This window comes from Solanum dulcamara, chromosome 7, assembly GCF_947179165.1.
Source record: "Solanum dulcamara chromosome 7, daSolDulc1.2, whole genome shotgun sequence".
Taxonomy (NCBI): domain Eukaryota; kingdom Viridiplantae; phylum Streptophyta; class Magnoliopsida; order Solanales; family Solanaceae; genus Solanum; species Solanum dulcamara.
Genome location: NC_077243.1, coordinates 25732038 through 25758857, shown reverse-complemented (window position 1 = coordinate 25758857; position 26820 = coordinate 25732038). Strand labels below are relative to the sequence as shown.

General features: G+C 37.8%; 1 protein-coding gene across 1 annotated transcript in view; it reads left to right on the top strand.

Moving 5' to 3' along the window:
• The window catches only part of LOC129896521 (uncharacterized protein At3g06530-like), a 37154-nt gene extending 10546 nt beyond the window's left edge, over nucleotides 1-26608 (top strand). Inside the window, 23 exon segments of the mRNA XM_055972446.1 lie at nucleotides 1357-1451; nucleotides 1546-1698; nucleotides 1781-1934; nucleotides 3172-3305; nucleotides 3512-3593; nucleotides 3759-3921; nucleotides 8511-8586; nucleotides 8667-8840; nucleotides 8925-8996; nucleotides 9123-9227; nucleotides 10311-10400; nucleotides 16028-16239; nucleotides 16363-16564; nucleotides 16653-16835; nucleotides 17112-17207; nucleotides 17329-17396; nucleotides 17471-17822; nucleotides 18637-18852; nucleotides 19218-19898; nucleotides 19995-20404; nucleotides 21200-21458; nucleotides 25017-25187; nucleotides 25920-26608. Coding sequence (XP_055828421.1) covers nucleotides 1357-1451; nucleotides 1546-1698; nucleotides 1781-1934; nucleotides 3172-3305; nucleotides 3512-3593; nucleotides 3759-3921; nucleotides 8511-8586; nucleotides 8667-8840; nucleotides 8925-8996; nucleotides 9123-9227; nucleotides 10311-10400; nucleotides 16028-16239; nucleotides 16363-16564; nucleotides 16653-16835; nucleotides 17112-17207; nucleotides 17329-17396; nucleotides 17471-17822; nucleotides 18637-18852; nucleotides 19218-19898; nucleotides 19995-20404; nucleotides 21200-21458; nucleotides 25017-25187; nucleotides 25920-26150 — 4379 coding nt within the window. The 3' untranslated portion in view covers nucleotides 26151-26608.
• The last annotated feature ends 212 nt before the right edge of the window (nucleotides 26609-26820 follow it).

Sequence of the window (26820 nt, the reverse complement as noted above, 5' to 3'; positions counted from 1 at the left end):
AAGCAAGATATCACATAACTGCCTACGAACCTTCTACTTGATACACGACCTCCCCACTTTCCCATCTAAAATCATGTCATCGGTAATATGAAGCTGTGGCATGTCCTCTCTAATCTCTTTTTTTGATGACCGTCCATGGGATACCGCCACCTCTCACCTCCCACCAGCAACAGGTTCTGTCTAATCTCTTTTCCCCAATAGTTTTTGGAGGCAACTCTCACCTTGTCCTGGATACCTCCATTTCTAATCTTATCGCTACTAGTATGATTGCACATACGTCTTAGCATTCTCATTTTTGCAACTTGCATCCCCTGAACATGGGAGTTCTTGACTGACATTTCTACCCCATACAACGAAGACAGTCTAACCATCATTCTGTGGAACTCACCTTTAAGTTTAGGTGGTGTCTTTTTATCACACAATATTTCGGAGGCAGGTCTCCACTTCATTCATGCCACACCAATGCGATGTGTGACATCATTGTTGATGTCCCCACTTACCTAGATTACAAACCCAAAATACTTGAAATTCTCTCTCTTGGGGCTAGTCTGTGTATGAAGTCTCACTTCCACTCCTACTTCATGCATCGCATATCCAGAAACCTAAGAAAAGAAGCCAGCTTCTTTTCTCAACACTTTTTTTTTTTCTTTTAAAATTAGTTTTTAATACTACCCTTATTGCAGTTCTAGAAATTAGAATCTCCGTTCTTGTGTTTAACATTTTATACCAAGGAATGGTACCTGAGGATTCATGTTGCAATTGGCTGCTTTGTTAAAGTCAATTCTTTAACGAAATTTTAATTATTCCAATCAGTGATGGAGCTAAAGTTAATTAAGCGGTTCAATTGAATCCTTCTTGTTGGAAAGTAATACTGTGCAAGTAGGGTAAAAACAAAATTTTGCTTGTATGTATTTACTAGTCATATTCTTAGTGTTGTATTGAAGGAGGTCTTGGAGTAACTGGTAAAGTTATTGCCATGTGACCAGGAGGTCACGGGTTCAAGCCTTGGAAACAACCTCTTGCAGAAATGCAAGGTAAGGCTGTGTACAATAGACCCTTGTGGTCGGGCCCTTCCCCGGACCCTGCGCATAGCGGGAGTTTTAGTGCACCGGGCTGCCCCTTTATTCCTAGTGTTGTATTCTTGCATCTTTTTATCCCCTCATTAGAATTTCTGGCTTAGCTACTGATTCAAATTTAAAACTCAGAAAGAGTATAGAAGCTAACTAATATTGGACAAAGGTGTAGAGTAAGTTGAAAAGATACTTTTGCTCTTTACTTTTACAACTCTAATGATGGATTACTGCAACATTATTTTGGAAAATGTTATGTTTACTTTCGGCTCCTCCTCTTTGTTAGGAGATGGTCAATTTTCAATGTTCTTTGGCATTTGCTTTCCGATCCTCCGAATGGAGTGGGAGTTGCTCGAGTCTGCTGGGAATATTTCAGAAGAGGTGGCTGATATGTAGTTTTCGGCCGTTGACAGTAGTAGGTTATTGTTGTATTTTGGCACCAGCTTTTGCTAATATTTACCTTAAACAATTGCAGTTCAACCCAGGATTATCGGAGCGAGACATTAATATACTCATTGAACATATGGTTGCTACCAACCCGAAAGAACTCAATGGTGAAATTCTGACTTACTTGTTTTGGAAGCTGCTTGGGTCATTTAGTAAAATAGCAGCTGAGACAGAACCTTTGGTTGGTGATCCTTTTTCTTATTTTGACATCTATATTTTTTTCGCTTTTTCGTCACCTGATGTATTTCCTGTCTCGTTTACAGGATAAGAATGAGAACTGGTTATGCTGCTTTCGGGATCTGTTTGTCTTTCTTGTATCCCGTATGAACCATGTCTTTAAGAAACATCTGTGTGTTGTTGTTGCAAAATGCAAGATCCAGACATCACACTTCCTCTCAGAGTTCTTTACTGATGAAGGTTTTGAGACAGTGCCTTTTAACTTCTTCATCATTCTGTATTAGTGTTGTTATTACCAACTCATTTTTTTGTGTATCTCTCTTGTAATTGTCATCTGTCTTTTCTTAAGCAGTAATATATTGACACTCGAGAATATCATTTCCTGGAAAAGCATCCTGTTAATAACTGCTGTTTCCCCCCATAGTGATACATTGTTTTGTGATTTTTTTTTTCAGGAGTTCTTTACTGAGGGAGGTTTAGTAACCGTTTCCATTAAATTCTTGTGCATTCGCTTACCCATCTTGCTATTAAAATTTTTACCTTAATATTCTTCTCCTTAGTTAACGATTAAGAAAGTTCCTTTCCTGCAGTAGTTGTTCATCATGTCTTAAAAGCCTCATATTTTGATGTTTAGCATATCAGTTTCTGGATAGACAACTGACCTGACAAAAAGGGCAGCCCGGTGCACTAAAGCTCCCGCTATGCGCGGGGTCCGGGGAAGGGCCTGAAACTGATATGCTAAACATCAAAATATGAGGCTTTTACCAGAGTGTTCAAGTTTGCATATTACTTTCATTTCTGATTGATAGTTTCATTTGAGATTAAGGCACTTGAATTACAAGCTTTTCTGCTCAACTGAAATGGTCTCTATGCAAGCTATTAAAGAACATTAGTATCTAAAAGCATCTGTGGAACACAAGCATGTTGGAACTACATTCAACCTGTTACAATGTGTAAAATTTAGGTTAGGTGTGAAGCTAGTGATGTGTTTATAAAAGAAAAGAAACTGTCAATTCTTTTAGGGAGTTCTCTAGAGAAGAAATTGGGGAGATGTTGCACTGAAGAGTGTATTCATACTGGACTAGCCTTCCAGGTATGTAAGGATAAACCTTGTGCATTTTATATGGTCTCTCAAGGTTAATTCTGAACTCTTCACATCAAGGAAACAAAACGGTTGAAAGGCAAAGATACAGTCTGGGATAACTGTAGAATTTGATTGAACTTCCTAATTTTGCCAACAGTGGGAGGTCTGATGAAATCTAAACCGATTCTGGAAGGTTTAGGAGCCCGTGTCAGTTGCTTAATTAGTAGATAGTTGTGACGGAAGTGATGCTTTTGTGATGTTTATGGATTTGGTGAGGATGTCCATTCCGGCGTAGTAAACTATCTGGAATTTTGTATTCACTCCTCCTTAATGATCTTTTTTGAGGATTTGTGTTACTTTTTTACCATATTTTTGGATGTTTTGATCCCACAGGTGTTTCTGCTGCTCTCCTTATTGGAAGTCTTCAAGTTTTCACATTTCTCTGCTCTCATCCGGATGAGAGTCTCACATTCCAACTCTTTGCTGAATTTCCCTTGATCCTTGTTCCGCTATCAAGTGATAATCAGGTTTTGTATTTACTTTTTACATTTAGAATGTGGCAGCAAAACAACTCAGACTATTTTCGTAGGATTTTTTTTGTGTTTCTCTCTTTTGTAAAGAGAAACACATTTTAGCTTGTCTTTTTATTGAAGGAAAAAGGAAACATGCTTTTCGCTTTTGATGGTGTTCTGTTTCACATTTGAAAGCAACATACTTATTTTTCTGTACGTAGGATGTGCGCAAAGCAGCAATGAATAGCATTGAAGGACTTCTATCCCTGTGGTCACGCGTTAATTTATCCAGATCTAAATATGGTATTCCTCTCTGGCAGAAGTCAGTTAACTCTCGTATACTTCTTGTATGCCTCTCTTGTACGGGGAATTTTTCCCACATCAACATATAAAATCCTCCATGAAAAAGAAGGTGCTCCAGTGATGTCTTTCTCTTCCATATGGCGTTAACATTCTGCAAAATGACAGGTCCTCATGCTGTCCGTGTCCATTTTCTGGGAGAACTTCTGGGCTTATTGGTTCAGCAGAAGAGATTGCTAATATCAGACAAAAATGTCCTCTCATCGTTGTTTTCATCATTGCTAGGCAACTCCAGCGATTCTCTTTTAGTGCAACACAATGTTGGAAAGAGGTTCGCTTTGTGGTCCAAATCTCCAATAGCACCCATCACTTTTTGTAGTAAATGTTGCATTCTTTGCTCCATATTTATTTTTTGGTCTGTTTAGGAAAAAAATAGATAATAGATTGCTTTCTGTTGCGGCCTGCGGTTGAGGAGTGGGTTTCAGTAACTTAGTTGAGTATGCTAAAAGACATTAATCTGAGGACCAGAGCTCTTCTATTCAATGTTTCTTTCTTAATAAAAACCCATGAGCAATAGCTAAGCAAAGGGAACTCGGTCAAGCGCTTTTGTCGATATCCAGTAGTCAAACTCCAAGACAAGACGGAAGATAGAGTGAATCCTCTTCAAAAGAATGCCCCACCTGCCGATACCAGAGCCTGAGCTGGTAAAATTGTATAAATAAAGAACATAATTCTTGAACCAGAGCAGGCAATTGTTCTACCCTTGGAACTTGGAGATTAAAGAAGATCACGCTGTGCAGCAACAGATGCAAGATCTCTATATGTTGATAGATACCCGAGAGACTGAGTCCTTGGGGGAGAGAAAGGAGGCATTGCTCCCAGAAAACGTGCAACCAACCTTTCCTTCCTGCTGCTTCCTTAAATTCGATCTCATAGAGTTCAATTCCCTTTCTCATCCCTTGAACTATATGAGCTCGCAATTTCCTTCACAACTCCCCGAACTTCTTCGTAGTGGCTCTCCTGCATCCCTCATTTTAGAAGGAACCTCAAAGTGGCTCTTTTTCATTTTTTTTGTTGAAACAGGTAACTTTTTATATTACTACCACAGTACATAGGCAGTGCTGAACCATATTTCCAATAAGTTCATCAAATCCAGCTATCTGATCCTAAATTGAGTCTATTACATCAATTAGGGAGGTAGCGTCATTGGAGTATAACTGATTACACCAAAAATACAGTAGCAGCAGGCAATTAAGCTTGACTTTTTGCATACTGTTTTCTATAATATCAAAACATTTGGAATTTCTCTCCTTCCACATTGCCTACCAAATGCTAGCAGGGACAATTCTCCATCTCTCTCTGCTCTTAGACAGCATTCCAGCTTCTTCCCAATTCTGAACGGCTTCAGCAATCTTGCAAGGCATGACCCATGACATGCCCTTGAGATTTATGAATAGTCTTCAGAGCTGGCTAGTCACTTTGTAGTGTAGAAAAAGATGGTTAACTGTCTCAGCAGTTTCCCCACAAAATAGGCACCTTGAGCACAATGGAATCGCTCTCCTCATTAGGTTATCTTGGGTCAGAACTGCTTCCTTAGCCAATAACCGCACAAAACATGATACTTTCAGGGGTATTATGTATTTCCAGATTCTTTTCCAAGGACAGTTACTAGTCAAACTGGTAGGAGTTGTTCAACCAGTCATAAGCACCCCCCCCCCCCCCCAATTTAGTGGACGAATTTCCCAATCATTTAACTGTCTTCTAAAGTTGAAGTTCCACCCTTGAGGTATAGTGATCAGCTATGGACTTATGCTGGTGTGGCACTAAGGTACTAATATCTGGAAACAGATTTTCTAGCCTGCCAACATCATCCATACATCCTTCCAGAAGTCTGTTCTTTCCCCATTTGCCACTTTGATCCTTGTATTGTTTTTGAAATAATCCCACAAGGATCTAATGGACCTCCATACACTTACTCCGTAAGGTGTAGTCATCCAGTAATCTTCCCCTTCATACTTTGCACTAATGACTTCCTTCCTGTAGGATTGATTTTCATTGCAAAACTTCCACAACATTCTGAGAGCCTTGCTCTGATTTTTCAAGCTCTTAATACCCAATCCCCCTGGTCTCTTACCCACTGCTACAACATCCCATTTGACCAGGTTATAAATCTCTTTCTCATTGTTTCCCTGCCACAAAAACTTTCTTATGATTTTGTGCAATTTGTTGATGACCCTCTGAGGAATTGGAAACACTGACATCATATAAGTTGGGAGTGAAGGACAGAAACTATCAAAGTCAGTCTCCCACCTCTGGACAGATATTGTGATTTCCGCCTTGCTAGCTTTATTTCATTATATTCCATCCATATGCCAATTCCATTCATTTAATATCCCTTTGGTATTGTTGATATGGCAGATGTCGTTTCTAGTCTCTCTTTCGGTGCTAGGCGAAGTTTGTTATTATTTTTCAATCTTTTCTACTAGGTAATCTAGGATAAGTAATGTTATTTTCTGGTGATGACATGGACTCACAAATTACTATTCATAAGTTTTTGGGAGTATATCTGGCTGAAGAGTTGTATGATGATTGTGTACTACAACTTTGTTGCAATCTGATGTAAACAAGACAAGAAGGACAAACTTAAATGTATTTTGTTGTTCTGCTTTTGGTGTACAAACGTTTACTCTAATGAGACAGTCAATTTTAGATGTTTTAGGGTTGTTCTCTGGAAGTTTTTTTGTTTTGTTTTTTACCTTCCTCTGTTGTAAATAAGGTTTCCTCCAGTACTACCTAAGTACTAATATCAATACAAATGTTACCAGTTTTCCAAATATACAAGAAGAACGACATAAAAGATAGAAAATGGTTAGAAATGTAAAGCTAGATGTAAGTAGAATCAGAGAGTAGGCAATAATTAGATTGAAAAAAAGCAAATTACCTCTCACAATGGATACTTAACACCTATACTATAGAACCCCTAAAGAAGACATAAATTCCTCTTGCAAGATCCCCACCAAAAGTTGGAAAACATCCAAAGACGGCCAATTTCACCATTAGGCATTAGGAGATCTACCTCCGAAACCTAAATCCATCTTTTTAAATGGCTAATGGCTATTAACAAGATGGATGATTATCCCAGCTTGAATTGGTGGACAGTTTGAGAAGAGAGAAACCATAGATGCTTTGAAGATGAAGTCAACCATTTACAGAGGATAAAATGAAGTGTTTGGGCTGTTCAACTTTTGGTGTAAAAGAATATTTTTAGAAGATCATGAATTAATTTATGATTTGTTAGAATCCTCGTGAGATGACATAGGATCAGATGCTTTATGCTTTTGTGATTTGTAATTAAATGGGACTACACAGTTTTTATGTAGTCTTTATATCAATATACAAATATGTTACATTCTAAAAAAAGATAAAAATTCACCATTAGGTCCTGTGGTGTCACTCTGGAAATCTTTGTGGATGCTCCTATGGAATCTTCTGTATTTAGCTTTTTGTAAAAGATTGCCTTACCATTTTTCTCAAGCCTGTAGGAGGTCTATGGTAAATTTTCCCTTTATCTCTAAAAATTTACAAGTGTTTTTTTGTTAATTGTATCTGGTATAGCTTTGACCATTCGTGGTGCTATCTTTCCCTTCTTGGACATGCCCAGTCAGTCATATTTGTTAACTTGTTTCTACATTTGTCTGTAACTTTTAGTGGAATAAGTTATATTACTTCTTGTTGTTATATAGCATGTACCTGTGTGTACTTTGTAGTCAACAAAAGGTAAATATTTCTAGCTAAGCATTAAGGAGAACAAACCCAACAAACATTGTTGTGGCATCTTATTAAACTTTTTAAATTCCATTTTTGAAGATTCTTCTGCTGAAGACGTTCTTATGTATAAATAAACATAATTGCTGTTTTTCCCGGCCAAGGGTCTATCGGGGACAATCTCTCTACCTCTGAAGTAGGGGTAAGGTCAAGATACATTCTACCCTCCCCTGACCCCACTACGTGGGACTACATTGTGTATGTTGTTGTTATTGTAAGCATAACTGCTGTAAGTTAAGCGTCATCTCATGATTTATTATAATCTGTTGTCAATGTTTGGGTTTTTGTTGATAGGAAATAGTTTTCGTTAGTGGCTGTTAGACCTGGGGCTTGTTAAAAGGATTATTATTCTTGTAGTCTTATCTGATGTCATATAAGATGAGGTTATCCGGGAGAAGGTAGGAGTGGCTCCTGTGGCAGACAAGATGAGAGAAGCGAGACTCAGATGGTTTGGGCATGTGCAAAAGAGGTGTGCTGATGTGCCAGTGAGGAGATGCGAGAGGCTGGTTCTAGGGGGTACCCAGAGGGGTAGAGGTAGACCGAAAAAATATTGGAGAGAGGTGATGAGACAAGACATGACGCAACTTCATATTATCGAGGACATGACTCTAGATAGGAAGGAGTGAAGGTCGCGTATTAGAGTAGAAGGCTAGTAGGAGTGGAGTATTGTCTTGGAGTGCGTAAGTTTAGGGTTGTTAGTGTCTATCATAGTACTAGTCATACCCTTGTAATTCTTGCCATATGTTGGATTATCTCATATTTCACTATTATTATTGTTTCCTTCTTGTACACTTTACACTGCTTTTCTTATTATGGACTATGTTTTTCATTGTTTTCTTCATTTATGTGGGTTTGATGTACTTGAGCCTAGGGTCTTTCGAAAACAACCTCTCTGCCTCCTCGAGGCAGTGGTAAGGTCTGCGTATACTCTACCCTACCACACCCCCTTAGTGGGATTACATTGGGTATGTTGTTGTAGTCTTATCTGATGTCAACATCATCTTATTTACTGTCATCATTGTTTTTGAAATATGTCGGCATTAGTGGATGTTACTTAAATTCTGCAAAGGTGGTTACTTAAATTTGCTCTTGCAGATTTGATCAGACAACTAAAGACGAAATCCTGGCTTTCTTGATAGATTGTGCCCTTAGATTTTCTGCATATGCAAAGGTTGGCCTTCTTGATATGTTTATACATGCAATATTTGTTTTCTCTTGACCTTAGCTATAACTGTCAAAATTTGTATACAGCTAAAGATTTTGTCGTTGCTCAAAGGTGTTGGAGATACGGTTCTACGTGTTAACGGTATTGAATCATTAATGCTTGATCTTCTTGATAGACGCCAGAAGTGTCATATTGGGTTTGACAAATCATGCCATAAGTTGTCTCAAGTTGAAGTCACCATTCTTTGTCTTCTACTCGAGGTAAAATTTTAAAATATGTAAGTCCCTTCTGTTAGTTCCTATTATGTTGATCTAAGCTTCGACTTGGATTGTCATTGTTCATAGTTGTGTATAAAACCTTCTACTCCAACTGTTGGTGACCTTGAGGTCTTGGGCCTTGTATTAAAAGCCTTACAGGTTAGTTGGCCTTCTTTTCTGTACCCTCCCATCCTTTGAGCATGCACCTATATAAATTTCTATACTATGATGAATCATAACTTTCCGAGAAATATTCTGATAATATGCCATACTTTCTGGCCCTAGGTCTGTGATGTGTCGTCTGGAGACCCTGCTATTCTGAAGCCTTGTATGACTGTCCTCGGGGATCTTAGCAATTCCTTCTATGCAAGTCTGAAGACTGAGACCCAGGTTGATGACTGAGCATTTAATACCTCGCTCAATGTGCAAAGACTGATCTGAAGCAGTTTTTCTCCTCACTTGTTTTATCGTGGATTTTTGACATAGCTGAGCTAAAGGACTTTGATGTTAAGAAGAATAAACAAGAGTCGATTGACATATGATAATAATACTCCAATACTTCCTTAATTATACATTTTCTAATAATTGGCTATTATGTATGTATTTTTTTTTCATTTGGCTATTTTGCATTTATGAAGTCTGTTGTTTTGGTTATCTGTTTCTGTGTGTCCATGTACCTAATGTATACCTGATAAAGTACTTGTGCTTCTTGAGCTGGATCCAGGGAAAGTTTATGTCATGTATACAATCTAGGAATTTTCATAGAGTCTAGAGAGTATTTTAAAGGCTTACATGTGGTAACTGCATTGTAAGCCTACTTTAGGTTAAATTTCTTTGTGTTTCTGTAGGTCCACTTGGCAGCTAGCATAAGCTTTATAATGCAGCACCATTTTCTTAGTGTCTATGGCATGTAGTTGGCCTCTTCAAGTCAGCTTCCTTTTGATCAGGATAAGAAGGGAAACTATAGAAAAAATTGATTTCTGGCACACTCTTGTTCTTGTGGAAAAGAGAGAATAAACGGTTAAGCGGGAGAAGGTTTTCTCCATCACCCATATATTCTATTCTCAATTGCTTTCTCCATCACCCATAGGTTCTATTATCAGTTGCTCAATGATAAAAATATTCTTCTCATAGTTTTTCCAATTTTACGCTGTCTTGGCTTCTTTTTTCTGCTTCTGCTACTACTAATTTCTTTAGTACGCAGGTAGTGCGTGGATGCCTGACAGGAGAAAGTATCTCCTCTATTATCATATTCTTTTCAATCTCTTAATATTTGGATGCTTCATTCGTCATACCATCTGAACTTCTTTTTTTGATATGAATGTTATCTAGACTTCTTTGATTACTTTTGCTGCTATTCTCATTCTTCTTTCTGAGAGTAGAGTGCATGAACTTGAATATCTTCTTTTAACTAAGTATTTTTCCTGAAAACTTGTATTTGTCGATGTCATTGATCATGGTTTGAACTTTCAGGATCTTGTCTTTCGGCATCTTGTGCTCTTGTTTCGCAGTACCAATGGGGATATACAAAAAGCTACAAGAGAAGCCCTGCTTCGCATTAATGTATGTTACCAACTTTCTCCTCATCTGATTTGCAGTGATTGTTCACTGTCTAAGCATGTTCCAAGTTCCAGAATATCTGGCACCAATGTACATGTATTTGTTAAGAAGTCTATGCGAAACTAATATAGCTCTTTGAAATGAGAAAAATTGTGTCTAGAGTGTTCTCTGAGTTGGAAATCATTCTTTAGCCTACACACATACTCGCTCTTTATGCTGTGTGTCTATATCTAATCTGAAGTACATACGTCATACGTGACAAGTTAGTTGGTTGTATCCAAAACACATAGGTGAGAATGTTTGCAGTAATAAAAAATTGACTTGGGAATCTTTCCATGCGTTCACGTGCAGATCATTCCAATAATGCTAGAGTGCATTCCGCTTTGATCTGGAACCTGCAAAAATTTAAGGCTTTCATATAGTCTTTATGCTCTAGCTTATGCTAGACTTAACACCTATTGCAGTTGAGTTAAACCATATATGTCCATTAGCCCTAAGTTGTGTATCATGTACTCTAGGGAGGTAGTTAAACAAATTCACATCTCTTTCTAGATTGTGAATGTATTGGAGTGTTCACTCAGTCGGTTCGGTTTTTGGTACTCGGTCCAGTTTATTTGTTGTCGGTGTTTGGTTCAGTTTTTCTTGATTCAGTTTCCCATTGTATTCTTGCTTAAAGTTGAAAATATCTTTCAAGTACATAAAATCATTGTCTTATGGTAAAGAGAATTCACACTGTTTACTTACCTGGTGGACATCGAAGATATAATTTTCTGGATTCTTTTTTAAACCTTGTACTCTCCAAAACCCTCTTTTAGTGGGGAGGAATAGTACACAATGCTGTTCTTGGGCAAGGGAATCATTCCTCCAAAAAAAGAGCTGGTCTAGAGTCTTTTTTTGTGCATGTGAACTTGAAACCAACAATTATGCCAAAAATCAGAAAGATGACATCAGACGCTGAGCCTGAGGATATTGTGGGTAAACTGAGCTTATATAAAGCAAAAGATTAGACACCAAGCGCTGTGAAGACAACAACATGATAGTTGAAGTACTCAATATCAGATGTGCAATTATTTGTGAAGTAGAATGAAACTTCTAGCAAAGAAAGGCAGTTGGCCGATGCTAGTAATAAAACTTAGAAGAACTAACTTTGTGAATGATTATTACACCACTGAATCCACTGATTTTATTTTTACCTTCAGCTGCAAAGTAAGAATTTTTTCTCCTCTCGATGCTAGTGATAGAAGCACCAACTTTGTGAGTGATTATTACATCACTGAATCCACTGATTTTATTTATACCTTCAGCTGCAAAGTAAGGAAAAAATATTCCTCTGCGATTGCGAGGGGAAAAAAGTAAATCAGTGTGAGAATTATATGAACGAGTTAAAGCTGAACAATAAGGAAAATAGTGAACCATTTTATAGAATGTAATAAGGCATCAATAAGCAAACGAAGACAAAATGGAAAGTAGATTCTTCATCTCTCCATTGAGCAATGCCAGCTAGAGACAGGCAAAATGAGGGGAGAGGAGAATGTTAACACCACCAACAAGAACTACAGAAGCCTTTTGAAGAAGAGGTCTTACTCGGACTTAAAAGCTTGTGCTGTAGACAAAGCACCAGGCCAAGATGGATGCACTATGGTTTTTTTAATTAAATGCTGGGAGATAGTGAAGGGGGATTTGATGGCAACTATGCAGAACTTTCATTCTCATGAGTTCTTTGAAAAGAGATTCAATGCAACATATATAGCTCTTGTCCCAAAAAAAGAGTGGTGCTAAGAAATTGAGAGACTTCAGACCAATCAGTTTAATTTGTAGCGTTTACAAGTTGATAGCCAAGATTCTCACAGAAAGATTGAAGAATGTGATGCACAAGCTAGTAGATACTTAACAAATGGCCTTCCTGAGAGGAAAGCAAATCACTGATGCAATCTTAATTGCTAACGAGTGTCTAGACTCAAGAGTGAAGGGACAAGTCCCCGGAGTCATGTGCAAATTGGACATACAAAAAGCGTATGATCATGTTTGTTAGTTTTTTTACTTGAAATCATGCTTAGGATGGGTTTTGGATTGGAATGGATCAGATGGATACAATTTTGCATAAGCACAGTTAGATTCACAATATTGATAAATTGATCTCCTGAAGGTTTCTTCCCCTCAAACAAAGGATTGAGGCAAGGTGACCCTCTCTCACCTTTTTGATTCATACTAGTGAAGGAAGGCCTGAATATTATCCTAAAGACTGATCATATCAATGGGTGGATAAGGGGTTTCAATGTAGCATAGGAGAGGAACCAGAGATTGGAAGTCACACATCTCCAATATGAAGATGATACTATCATCTTTTGTGATGCTGAAGAAAGCCAACTTACCATCTTAAGAGTGGTACTCATTTTGTTTGAAGCAACTTCAGGGCTCCATATCAATCGGTGGAAAAGTCATACTTTTCTAATTAATTAGGTGAACATAATACAACAATTGACGGAGATCTTGGGAGGAGAAATAGGTTAGCTGCAAATATTATATTTAGAGCCTGTTTGGATTGGCTTATTTTAAGTGCTTTTCACCTAAAATAGCCTTTAAACAGTTTTGTAGTATTTGGGTAAGTTGAAAAGTGCTTACAAGCACTTAGTTTTAAGCTAAAATGACAAAAATAAGCCGAAAGCCATAATACAACAACTGACAGAGATCTTGGGAGGAGAAATAGGTCAGCTGCCAATATTATATTTAGGGCCTGTTTGGATTGGCTTATTTTAAGTGCTTTTCACCTAAAATAGCCTTTAAGCAGTTTTATAGTGTTTAGGTAAGTTGAAAAAGTGCTTACAAGCACTTCGTTTTAAGCTAAAATGATAAAAATAAGCCAAAAGCCATAAGTTAGAATTTCTAACTTATGACTTTTGGCTTATAAGTCAAAACTGAAAAGCCAATCCAAACAGGCTTTTAGGGATGCCTTTGGGAGCCAAAAGCAAATCCAAAGAGATATGGAATGGGGTGATGGAGAGATGTGAAAGAAGATTGTCTAGATGGAAAGCACGGTACTTGTCCAGAGGTGGAAGATTAGTCTTAATCAACTCAGTCTTAGATGCTTTGCCAACATGCCTGACGTCAGTTTTTCTTCTCCTAGCAGGGGTGGAAGAAAGACTTGTCCTTTAAGGTGGAATTTTTTGTGGAATGGAGAGATAAGAACAAAGGATTCCATTTGGTCAAATGGAAGACTATAGTTCTGTCAAAGAAACAAGGTGGGTTAGGCATTAGAAATTTGAGGGAACAGAACAAAAGCCTAATGATGAATTGGTTGTGGAGATTTCCTAAAGAGGAGCAGTTTCTATGGGTTCGAGTGATTCAGGCCAAGTATGAGAAGATAGGCTACTGGAAAACTAAGGAAGTGACTTCTGTCTATGGTATCAGCTTGTGGAGATTCATCAGAAATTTGTGGCATAGCTTCTTTGAAAGCACTAGATTCAATGTAAACAATGGAAGGAAGATTTTGTTTTGGGATGATAACTGGTTAGGAAATGGCAGCCTCAAGCAGCTTTTTCCAGACATCTATCTGTTGAATCAGCAACAGAACGCCACTGTGAAAGAAGTCCGGTTCCATTCATGGATGGAACTTAACATACAGAAGGGTGATGCAAGACTGGGAGGTTGATAGACTGGCTGAATTTTATGGCACCCTAGACCAATTTGGAGGATGGAAGGAGGGTGAAGACACTCTCAGGGTGGATTTGTCATAGCAAAGGTATTTCCACAATTAGCTCTGCCTGCAAGAATCTAAACCAGATAGGGACTCATATCAGATGTTTGACTTGGAAGCTTATATGGAAAGTTAAAAATCCATCCAAGGTGACGGTTTTAATCCATACAAGGTGGCAGTTTTAATTGGTTGGTAGTGAAAGGTGCAACACTAACTCAGGAGAATCTCATGAAGAGGGGAATACATGTGTCCAAGATGTTTTTTTTTGTGAGCAACAAGCAGAGACAATCAACCATCTATTTCTTGACTGCAGGGTGGTTAGGCAACTTTGGAACCTGTTTACCTGCTTCAGGGGGCATAAGGTGGACTATGCCAGAAAGGGCAGGTCAGGCTCTTGAAAGCTGGAACAATAAGGGTAGAGGTTGTACAGACAAAAGCAGATGGAGAATTGTCCCAGCAGTGATTTGGTGGACCATATGGAGATGTTTTGAGAGCATTAGCAGTCCTTTACATCGGATTAAAATGAACTGCATTATCACTTTTTGCTATTGGTGCAGTTCTAGTATATAGATGATCCTGTAGCTATTATAGATATTCTAGGTTCTTTGTAAGATGAAGTAGAATCGTAAGATAGACTTTCCCTGTATTTTAGTTTGTTGAGTCTCTACTCAATTGTATGTAGCTCTATGGTGTAAATTTGGGATTCCAGCCTTTAGTGCTGAAGATTAAGATACAAACCTGTTACCTTTGTCAAAAAAGAATGTTAACACCAGCAGTGAAATGTAGCAGAAGGCGGGAATGTTTGCTCAAAGAACCTTAAATAAACTAAAACCAAAATAATGAACCATATTAACTGAAATTTCAGTTACTGTTGGTTTGAGTTGAATAATGCACTCCCTTGTCCGTATGCTAAACTGAAGAATACATACCACAATATTGCTGATGCCATTAATTAAATTTGGTTTATGATTGTCATAATTCGTGTAAAAGATTTTGGGATTTGGTGGAGGTAAGAGAAGATGTTATAGAGGTGAATAATTTCCACAAGAATGTGTTGTGTTTGGATGGATGACAGGCTATAATAGTTCAAAGATATTTTGTCTATTGAATAATCTCAGACAGTAGTCTATCTGGCATCTTTGTGGTTTAAAATTGCTTTGCAATGGGGACTAAATGAGAATGACTTTCTATACTGCGTGAGGATTAGACCATTTGTGTAGCTCGTAGGAGAGGTGTATATTAATTTTATATTTGCTGTTGATATTTATGTCTTTTCTTCTAAAGCTGTACATCAGAATTTGATGACAATGTTCACAGCTTTGCCATTGCATTATCGTCGATGTATAACATCTAGCAAATTTATGGCTCATTATGTGTTATAGTTCCAAACTTTCATATCCTTAAGTTTATTAATAACAGGAGCCACCCTTGCTGGAGTTATTAATCCACCCCGTTACTCTCTTGTGAGTTATATTGGTGCTAAGTCATCTTGTACTCATGCTGGACCTTTCTTCTTCTTCTTCTTCTTCTTTTGCGCACACAATATAATTTGCGTCATTTTACTATGTGAGGGTGATTTGTATTTTTGCTAAAATTTGAAATCGTATTTAGCTAAAAGATGCAGATGCTTACTTGATGCTGGTTTTTTTGTTTCGTGATCTTGTATTTCAAAATATTTTATGGACAAGAACAACATAACATACTAGTTGTACACCCAGATAGATTTCTTTCTGCAAGTAGATGTTACTTTTGTCTGACTTGATTTACGATGAGTCGTGTCTCTAGTATCCTTGTATTGTGCTAGGACTTTGTTGGCCACTGCCTGGTTAGACTATCCGGAGCACTTCAAAATTGTATAATTCAGTATCTGATTAGTTTTCCTTCACAATGCAATGCACTGAGTAGCTAGTGGGGACTGACTGAATTCTTCTTCCAGATCACTTGCTCGATTGTTAGTCGGATACTTGAGTTCATTTGTGAGCAGAAAGTTTGGTCAATTGGGTCAAGGCATGAAAAGAAAAGAAAGAAAGGAAGTGCCTGCAATAAACGTGATGTTTGCCTTGATATTATTCCGGGAGGTGGAAACGTTGTTGCTTTTGTTGGTTCTCTGCTTGATGTGTTGCTGTTGAAGAAAGACATGGAGAACAGGTCAGTTGGCTTGTCATGCTATCATCTTATTGACTTGTCCACGAGAAGTGCTGCAATGTGACTAACCTATGATTATAGATACCCTTGTTTTACTATTGATGATATCAATCAATCATTTTGTAGAGCTTCTCTCATTTGTCCCTTGTTCAAGCTTCTTCAAAATGCCTTCATTGATAATGAGTGGATTCATCTGGCTGCCAACCAGGGCGATTTACATTATCATGCTTCATCTGAAAACTCTCAAATCATTGCTGATGCTGCCGTTCACATCCAACAAGAGTTGCTCCTTATCTTGGAAGACATTACTGCTAGTGTCACACCTGAGGTTTTATTAGGGGCCCTTTTTGTCTAACTGGTGTTCTACAGAGTTGCTTTGGGTTTCCTTATTCACATTTACTTGTGCATTTTGTCAGGATAAGATTTCTGTGAACTTTGATGTGGAACTCCTCATTAAATGTGCCCGTTCTTCAACCAATATGGTCACACGCAATCAAATTTTCTCATTGTTATCTGCTATTTCCAGAGCTAAGCCAGATGAAGTTTTAGACCATATCTTGGAAATTCTTGTTGTCATTGGGGAATCTGCTGTTAATCAGGTCTTTCTTTGATCATGTGAATTTTTTCCATTTTCTTTTGCCCCTCTGTTCTATTTCAGTACTCCTGTGTTGCGATAACTGTTTTGAATTTATGCTTCAAATTTGACTAATGAGAGTTGAACACCATGTCACATATCAGTCTGCATGTTGAATCTGTAGTTGAAACTAGAAGTTCAACAATTGTAAAATTGAACACTGCATTTATGGTGTTGAGTGTGTGTATATTTATGTCATCTCTACTGAGAGATTTTACATCCTTAAGTTCTCTCTCTACAGTGGGACAGCAATTTTCAACATGTATTTGAGGACCTCATATCTGCGGTTGTACCATGTTGGTTGTCTAAAACTGAAAGTGCTGACACGTTGCTTCAGGTAATATGGGCAGCATCCCTTTACAAAAACAAAATAATATAAAATATATGGGCAGCATCCACAGATAGATTCCATAACTCATGGAACTTCGTACTGATGCTGTAAATCTTTACTTTTCCAGATCTTTGTAAGTATTCTGCCTCAGGTGTCAGAACACCGGAGGATTTCAATGATTGTGCACGTTTTGAGGTATAGAATTCAAATTTTGAGCTGTAATATGTTCTCTGCCTGCATCATTTTTCTTTAATACACTTCTTTTGCAGGCATCTGGGTGAAAGTGTTAGTTTAGGATCATTGCTTTACCTCATATTTCGTTCGCTAGTTGCGCGAAACTGCTCCTCCTTGTGTGACAGAAGTGATCCGTCTTTCAGTTACTCAATTTCCCTCATAAATACGCAGTGGGAATATTTATTCGCTGTAGATTTGTTGGAGAAATATTCGTGTACAGTATGGCTTCCCTCAATTTTGATGCTTCTTCAGTGAATAGTAGTTAGTGACAGTGATGCAACACTCTTCATGGAGCAGCTAGTTGCAATGCATTTCATCTCAAACAAACTCCAAGATCCTGAAATTGCTTTTAAGCTGGATTCAGGGGAAGATTCAGACAACATTCAGGTTTGTTTCCGTTGTAATTTCTTTTGCACTACTGTTTGGTAAATGTATGATAGTCATCCTGATCTCTTGCAAGATGAATAGCACACGAGTGCTTCATAATGTGAGGAATGATTCTTTTTTTTTAATGTAGCGAGGAATGATTCTTCTTGTATTCATGCAATAAATTTTTTCGGGTTTGTATGCAAATGGATATTTTTTTCTGTCCAATGGCCGTCTCTTTCCTTTGGTATCCTTGTAATAAATTATTTTGGGTTCATATGCAGATCATTGTTTTATGATCTTGCTTACCATCCTATGATAACTTTTTCAAATTTCATTTGAGATCTTGATCTAACATCCAGCAAAGCATGGAGGAATCCAGAAATTTTAGGAGTGCCTTTAAAGCTTTTCTACAAAACCACAATGTTTCTTACTTGTGCTTGGCTATATAGTAATAAATATAAATACTTGAAGTTACTTGTCTTTTTCTGTTTGTTATTGTGACATAAATGGACTGCTCTTGTTGTTGCTTTCCATAGTTGGAGTTTTTCTTTGCATGATGCCATGCCTTATGTTCTAACCTAATAATATTCTTGAGTTTTTTTCCCCTAATTGGGTCCTTCAGATTTGTCTTTTAAACCAAGCTTCTGAAATGATGACTAAATTCTAGGTTTCTTTAGATGTATGATTGCAGTGACTCAGCTTTTACTGTGATAAAGTGCCTTCTGTACTGACAATTGATCATTTAAACAGCATGACAACTTTTACTGCTGTTTTTTCTTGTGCATTTGCATAATTCTTTTCTTTAACCCATTTAATTTTATTGCTGGTGCAGCTGACAGTTGGGTTAATCATGAAGGAAATTGTTTGTCATCTCCAACTTGTTGACTCAAAAAGAAAACAGATAGGTGTTCTTTCTGTTTTCCGGAAGGAGCTAAAGGAATATATGAATACTGTTTTAAGTGCGGTTACGAAACGACTTACACCCTCTGTATACTTCAAAGCAATCGTTCAATTGCTGGGTCATGCGGATAAATGTGTGAGAAGGAAGGTAATGTAGACACTTATCCTTGTCATTGTTATTCAGAAAGCATTATTTACACTTGTGACACCTGCTATCATTGGGAGCTTAGGCACCTTACATGTCTTACATGGTGCATTGAGAAAACTGTTTTGTCAATTCTTTTTTCTTCTCTTATGTGACTAAATTTAAAACAATTTCAGCATTTGGGCCTATTTCCTGTTGGAAACAGTCTAATTGATGCACTTTTATTCTTTGTAAAAAATGGGTGTGAGCATGTGGCATGTGAAAGGGATCTTGTTGGAATTTTTCCTGTTAATCTATTTTGGTGTTATTTCAGTTTTATTGTGGTGATACTGTTTTTGTCTTTTATGATCTCTGTCTTTTATAAACAGGCTCTTGGAACTTTGTCGGAGACAGTGAAGGATAATGGTCTTGTTGGCTTAACGCATGAAAAAAAGGGTCCAGCTTTGAGTTCAAGAAGTTCGTGGTTTCATCTGAACGAGAATTCTTTGCAATCCCTGGACACCTTGTGTCTTGAGATATTAAAATTAGTTAATTCACAGAGTGAATCAAGTAGTTCTTTGAAACTGGCAGCAGTGTCAACACTGGAAGTTTTGGCAAACAGGTTTCCTTCAGATAATTCAGTATTTAGTGTGTGCTTAGATTCTGTTAGTAAAAGCATCTGTACGGACAATTCTGCCCTTTCTTCTAGTTGCCTTCGTACAGCTGGTGCCTTGATTAATGTGCTAGGGCCAAAGGCGCTCCCTCAGCTGCCTTTTGTCATGGAAGGCATGATTAGGCAATCTCTCAATGCTTTGTCAACTGTAACAGCAGAAACCAAGCAAACTGATGGTGATGCTTCCATAGTTTCATCAATTCAGAATGATTCTGTCTTAATGTCTATTTTGCTCACCCTAGAGGCAGTTGTAAACAAGCTTGGTGGCTTTTTAAATCCATATCTTGGTGATATTTTGGAACTTATGTTATTGAAGCCTCAGTACACTTCCACGTCAGAACTAAAACTGAAGCTGAAAGCTGATTCTGTACGAAAGCTAATCACTGAAAGAGTCCCTGTAAGTTTCATCTAGTGCATTTCTTCGTATGGTATAATTTATATGTGCAGTACTTTGAATGTTACTATGAACTCCTCCTACTCCTTGATTGAGCAGGTTCGTCTTTTACTTTCTCCATTGCTGAGGTTATATTCTGATGCAATTACGTGTGGGGATTCTAGTGTATCGGCTGCTTTTGAAATGATACAGAACCTTGTGGCTGCTATGGATAGATCATCGGTTGGTGCCTATCATGTAAGAATTTTCGACGTATGCTTACAAGGTCTTGACCTGCGACGTCAGCACCCTGCTGCTGTTAAAAATGTTGATGCTGTTGAGAAGAATGTCATCAATACTGTGGTGGCGCTTACCATGAAACTTACAGAGAAAATGTTCAAACCTCTTTTCATGAGGAGTATTGAATGGTCAGAGTCACTTGTTGAAGAAAATGAAAATGTGGGGACCAAAAGTATAGACCGATCTATTGCCTTCTATGGCTTGGTTAGCAGTCTAGCTGACAGCCAAAGGTGAGTCATCAGCATCTTTGTTTTTTTATGATATCCATTCTCACGTATTCTTGTAATTGATATAGTTATGAGACACAGCCAGTACAATTTTGCAAGTAGATCTCATGTGGATAAAGACTTTGATGGAATGATTGAAATATCTGGGACCAGATAGTGAAGGTCACAGTGTGACACCGCAACATTCAGTGGAGGCGTTTGGCATATCACACATTCCTATTCCTACCATACTCACTCCCCCCCCCTCTCTCTCTCTCTGTAGTACGTTTTGAGAGGTGAAGCTGGCTTTTGCTTAGATTTCGGTAGTAGGCTCAGAAATTTCAGCAACTCATAGAAGAGGTCTTCTACAAACTGAGACTGATACCTGAAATAGTAGTTTTAGCTTACGGACTACAAGGTTCAGTTTGTTTTTGACTGCCCACCACAAGCTTATGATGCCTAGGAGAACTCTGCCATCATTAGGCATTCATCCATGCAAAAGTTGTTTTTATGAATCTTCACTCTTCTGTGTTTCTTTTCCTTTCTTTTCATTGCACTAGTTCCCTCTCTGAGGCACCTATGGCAATAGGCATGGAACTCCTTGTTTATTATATCATCTTGGCTTCTATATGAATCTTTTCTGGTTGAGCGACTATCTCCAAAAAAAAAGAAGGAATTATTGCAACAGTACTCTTATAAACTGATGCTTATTATTTTAGGAAAAGTTTGAGATTATTGCAACAGCACTCTTAAAGTGATACTTATTTGCTGGAATATTTCTGAGAGAGCTAGAGTATTAATATTTATGTTTCGCCTCAGGTCGTTGTTTGTACCAAACTTCAAGCACTTGCTTGATGGCTGTGTGAGACATCTCGTGGATGCTGAAGGTGCGGAATTGGCTCTAAAGCACAAGAAGAAAAAGGTGAAGCTTCAGGAAAGTAACAGCAAGAAGAAGGATAGCGATTGTGGTTTGTCCATCGGTTTGTGGCATCTGAGAGCTTTGATTTTGTCCTCCCTTCATAAATCTTTCCTGTATGACACTGGGACCCTGAAGTTTCTAGACTCAGCAAATTTCCAGGCAAGTTTTACTATCTACGCCTTTCTCTATTAATTTGCATATTTGAGAAGCTCACTAAATCATTTTCTGCATTTACTGTTCAAGCTGGTAACACAAGTAGTTTTTCATTCTTGATAATACGTGATATTCTTCTTTTGCCATTTTCCATCTGTTTCATTGTCTGCCTATATGTTTGTGTAGGGGGAACCTCAATGAATAAGTTTGTTTTCTGTTGCAAAGTACTTCCTTATTCAACACATTAATGCCACTAATGTTGATAGATTATCCCTTGGTTTGGTATTTGTAAGCTAGATTCACTTATTGTTGGAGTATGGATAGCTCATTCTTAATTGTCTGTTGCTTGCTTAATACAACCCGATCGACTTTCTATGCCGAATTAAAAACAGTGCCTTCAATCTGCCTTATCACATGATTGCTTTGTTTTATGAGGATTTAGTCAGGTGCGTAGGGTAGGGGTGGACACACGTAAATCCAAGCGGTGTCGACACCGCTTGGTCTGGAAAATATTCACTTATATGAAGGTAAATAATATGCAGAACATAATATAAGATAAATAAAAAAGAAATGACACCACTTCGCGACAGGATTTTGTTAGCTCACTGGTGAAGCGCTCAAATAATCCTATCGCTGTTGCAGAATCGAAACCCCCTGACCAAATCTTGGTTTTAAACTCTTAGTGTCATCAAACTACTGATGGCAACAAGACTTGATCCCTTGACTTCTCCTTCAAAAAGAAGAAACTCATCCAACTAAGCAAAGATCCGTTTGGTTTAGATTTCTGCAATATGTAAAAGAGCTGTGACCCTTATCAATCAAATCAGAACCTGGGAACAGTAACAATTTTAAGCCGTTCTATTGTTGGATTATTCAATCAAAACTTAAAACCCTAATTTCAAAAAATCTTCATTTACCAATTTCAGTAGTCCTAACTTTTCTATAATTTGCATTTGTAGGAGATCAAATGTACTATGTGCTACTCTTTTATTTGTTAATTCCCTTAATATTTTTTTTCGTTCTTGCTCTTTTTAGTTTGAATTTCTTGAAATTATTCACTGTTGATGAGTTTTTTACCTGTGGTCTGGTGTCTTACATAGGAAAAATCTTAGTAATATATTCTAATGAGTCTGTTGATACATTTCAAAAAATGAAAATTCGTCGAGAAGTGTTATAGTAGTGTACTTGATCCCCTCCACATACACAACCACCACTGAAGTATGTGTTAAAGATGACAGAAGTCCCACATCGGTGGTTAATGAGATGAGTGGTCTCCTTATAAGGCTTGGTTAATCCTTCTTCCTCTGAGCTAACTTTTGGGGCGTGAGTTGGGCTCAAGACGTAATTTTAATGGTATTAGAGACGGATCCATCTCACCCGATGTTAAGGCCCCCATATTAAATTTGCCCACACACCAGATGTCCAGCCCTGGGTGTGAGGTGGGGTATTATAGAACGAAAAAGTCCTATATCTCGGTGATTAATAAGATGGGTGGTCTCTTTGTAAGGCTTGGGCAATCCTCCTCCCTTTAAGCTAGATTCTGGGTGTGAGGTGGGGTATTATAGAACGAAAAAGTCCCATATCTCGGTGATTAATAAGATGGGTGGTCTCTTTGTAAGGCTTGGGCAATCCTCCTCCCTTTGAGCTAGATTTTGGGGTGTGAGTTAGGCTCAAGACCTAATTTTATAGTATGATATCATCCTAGTGATTTATTTATTTGTTCATTTCTTTTAATTTCAACACCGCTTACAAAATGCTGTATACGCCATTGGCAAAGGGAATCTGATAAGGTCAACTTGGGAATGAGAACTAAATTAATGTCATGTCCAACATTTTGCAGAGTTTGAAATTGAGCTAGTTTTGAATCTCCCACTGAATTTTTGCAATGTGTCAAGGACACCTTTTCGTCATATGGAATGTGTATTGGAAATTCTAGTTTATTCCTGCATTGGTATATTGAAGTCTTCTGCATATATATGCTTAGAACTAACTAGATTGATATTACTCGTACTAGATCCAAGGCTGGTGACTTTTGCAGGCATGACCCTTAAATATGTCTTCTGTTGATATTAGCCCTTTCCTCTTCTCTAACGTTCAACAAGTGTCTCAAACTCAATGTGAGAAATCTCATTTGAGTTTTGCTTATTTTGTAAACATAAAAAATACAGTGTTGAAATAGAGTAGAACCACTAAAATGAAAACGCTGTTGAATTTTTTAAGTGACCAACTGCACAATAGAAGATTGTGCTTCTTGCACATTCTCATAAAAAACAAAAAATGCAATAGCATTGAAATCATTTTTATTGACCAATCAGAATTGCTTTCCAGGATCTATTATTGCCTCAAAATGTCCAATATATATACATTATTGGACCAAAATCTATTCTCTGACCTCTGTCACCCAAAAACAGGTGTAGTGTTGAAAATATCCCAGCAATAAATGATCATTGTAGCTTGAATTGGTGGAACAATGAACAAACATTCCATGTGTAGAGGAAGGTGTAGGTCATTGTGGAGAGGGACTTCTCTGGTCACCGGATAAGAAGAGACGTGAATCATCATAGAGTGGAGCCCATATGGTCACCGAAGAGATGAGCGACATTAGGTTGCTTGAAAAGAAAGGAAGAAAAAACTAGTGTCAGTTTGATGCTGCCCGGAAGCTATCTTTTAGTCTTTACTAAGATTGTAGAGGTTTTGATACCATGCGAAAAAGTATAGGAGAAGAATTCTCCCGTGTTTAGTTAAAGTGGCAAAGGTTGAGGGACTCGTGACTTGAGTCGCACCTTCGAGCCCTGCGCCATGTGAGGTCTGGATGGGTTTCTTAGTCATCCAAAAAGAAGTACAAGGGAAGAATTCTTGTTGACTTGGTTAATAGTGTTCAGGAATAGGTGTTGGGTTACATACAAAAATGGCACATAATCATTTTCTGTGCCTAATAAGCTAAGTAAATATTATGTAGTTTAAATACATCATATCTTAACAAATCCTATCTCATATCATGTTATTTTTTTCTTACTCAACAATGAATCTTGATATGTGAACTTAGGGATATGTTATCTTAAAGTTCTACAAGTTTTGATCCTTTTTTCGTGTGTGGGGGTTAGGGTGGGTGGGGTTCATGAGCATCTCCTGTCTGTTACAAATTTTATCTGAAACAGAGGTTTATCGTAAATGTCGGAGTAGGTACTTTAGTTGGGTGATGTCAGTGGTTAATTGTTTCTTCCAATATTGTTTGCTGGTAAAGTTAAGGCTGCGTACAATAGACCCTTGTGGTCGGGCCCTTCCCCGGACCATGCGCATAGTGGGAGCTTTAGTGCACCGGGCTGCCCTTTTTAATATTGTTTGTCTTAATTTTGATTTATGATTTTGCTGAATACAAGTTGCTGTGCATACAATTAATTGAAAATGTGATTGGTCATATAAGGTGTAAAAGGTGTGTTGTACTCAATAAAGGTTGTATGAGCAGAAGTAAGGTTCTTGTATCTGTACAGATGAAAGTGCCATAAGTATTTCCAACTGTTTTGTAGTTCCCTCATTCGACTGACATTCTTCGTGCTTCATTAGGTTCTTTTAAAACCGATAGTGTCACAGCTTGTAACAGACCCACCAGCTGCCCTGATGCAATATCCCAATGTGCCATCAGTGGAAGAAGTTGATGATTTATTAGTTACATGTGTTGGTCGGATGGCTGTAACTGCTGGTTCTGACCTCCTCTGGAAGCCGCTAAACCATGAGGTGACTACTTAATTTACTTTTACAACGTTTATTGCTTACTATTATCTTCAGTTTTATGATCACAGTGGATGAATTCCTGGGATTAAATATGTTTCATGTATATTTATTTGTATAAGCTCCTACCATAATGACTCCCCCAGAATCTCTCTGTTGAGAAGAATGAGACGAACTATAGATTCTGTATTTGATTTCTTGTTGTCCTCTCCAGCTGATACCTGAGATCAATTCGGTACTTCTTTTAATGAATTCTGCTGAGCTAAGCGGGTTGTATCATGTCAGTTGGGCTGCTATAAGATATAATTCATTTGAACTAATTGCATCCAAAATCTTATTCTACATTTGGTTATTTCATTTGTCGCATTTGAGAATAATACTAAATACAATATGAAGGGCAAATTAAACCCATGCTTCTATGTCGTGGGAATTAGCTCATAAATTTGAGTGCACCTGCTCATCCTGGCAAGATTTTAGGTATAGTTTCTCAGTTCTGTTTAATCATCAAATTCTCTTCTTCATTGCACCTGATTCATTACTAGTTGTGGCCTTGCCAAATTGGATAAATTCATGAAATGGTATTTTTTTGTGGCGTTTATCAATATACATGTCTTTTATGCAAAACCCTGCTACCTATGTCTTGTCCTGATAAGATCATTCATTTGCTCTTTTGATGTGTTTCAAAAACCATATAATTTTTCGAAAGAGAGATGTTGACTGTTCACACTATCTATACAGGTGCTGATGCAAACTCGTAGTGAGAAGTTGCGCTCTCGAATTTTGGGGTTGAGAATTGTGAAGTATATGGTGGAGAATCTGAAAGAAGAATATCTGGTGTTATTGGCCGAGACCATTCCCTTCCTTGGGGAACTGCTTGAAGATGTTGAGCTTCCTGTCAAGTGTCTTGCACAAGAAATTCTCAAGGAGATGGAATCCATGAGTGGTGAAAGCTTACGGCAATATCTCTGAACTCATTAATCTGAACTTGATTGTGAAAATCTATAGAAGCCTCTCCCTCAAGGGTGTGCAGCGCAGGGATTTTGCCTTCTTGTTTTGAAAGGTAATGAGCAGGTTGCAGCATTCTGCCTTTCCTAGTCCTGCATACTGAGATATCAGGGCACATATAAAGCACTTGGACAGGACTGGACACTCATCGTGGGATGATACCATATTTTCCCTACTTGAGAGTTGTGCACAGAGCTCGAAAATCTGAGAATGTTGGAAATAGTTTTGTAGCTGGTTATTAAAACATTTCTAGGATAGAAGGAATCGGCTCTTGTATATACATGGTGTGGCCTTACCTCTTTTTCTCCTCTAGATGGGAGGCAATTTTGTTGAAAAGGAAAGAGAACTGAGTATACTGCTGTTGTCAACAGTAAATGTGTATTTTGCTAAACTCACATTGAAGAGAAGTCGTTATTGTTTTCCTAGCCCAAAACTGCTACCTTTACTATTTGAACCATAATTTGATGTTACTTTAAATGAATGACGACAAATTCTCAGTACTAATTTACTCTGTTTTTATCTTGCTATCCCAAGTGTATTCACAATATCTTATTTTCCACCAAATTAAACCTTAAGGCAAGATCATAAGTTTAGATTCTCTCGTGTTTAGTGTCTATTGGCTAATAATCAGGAT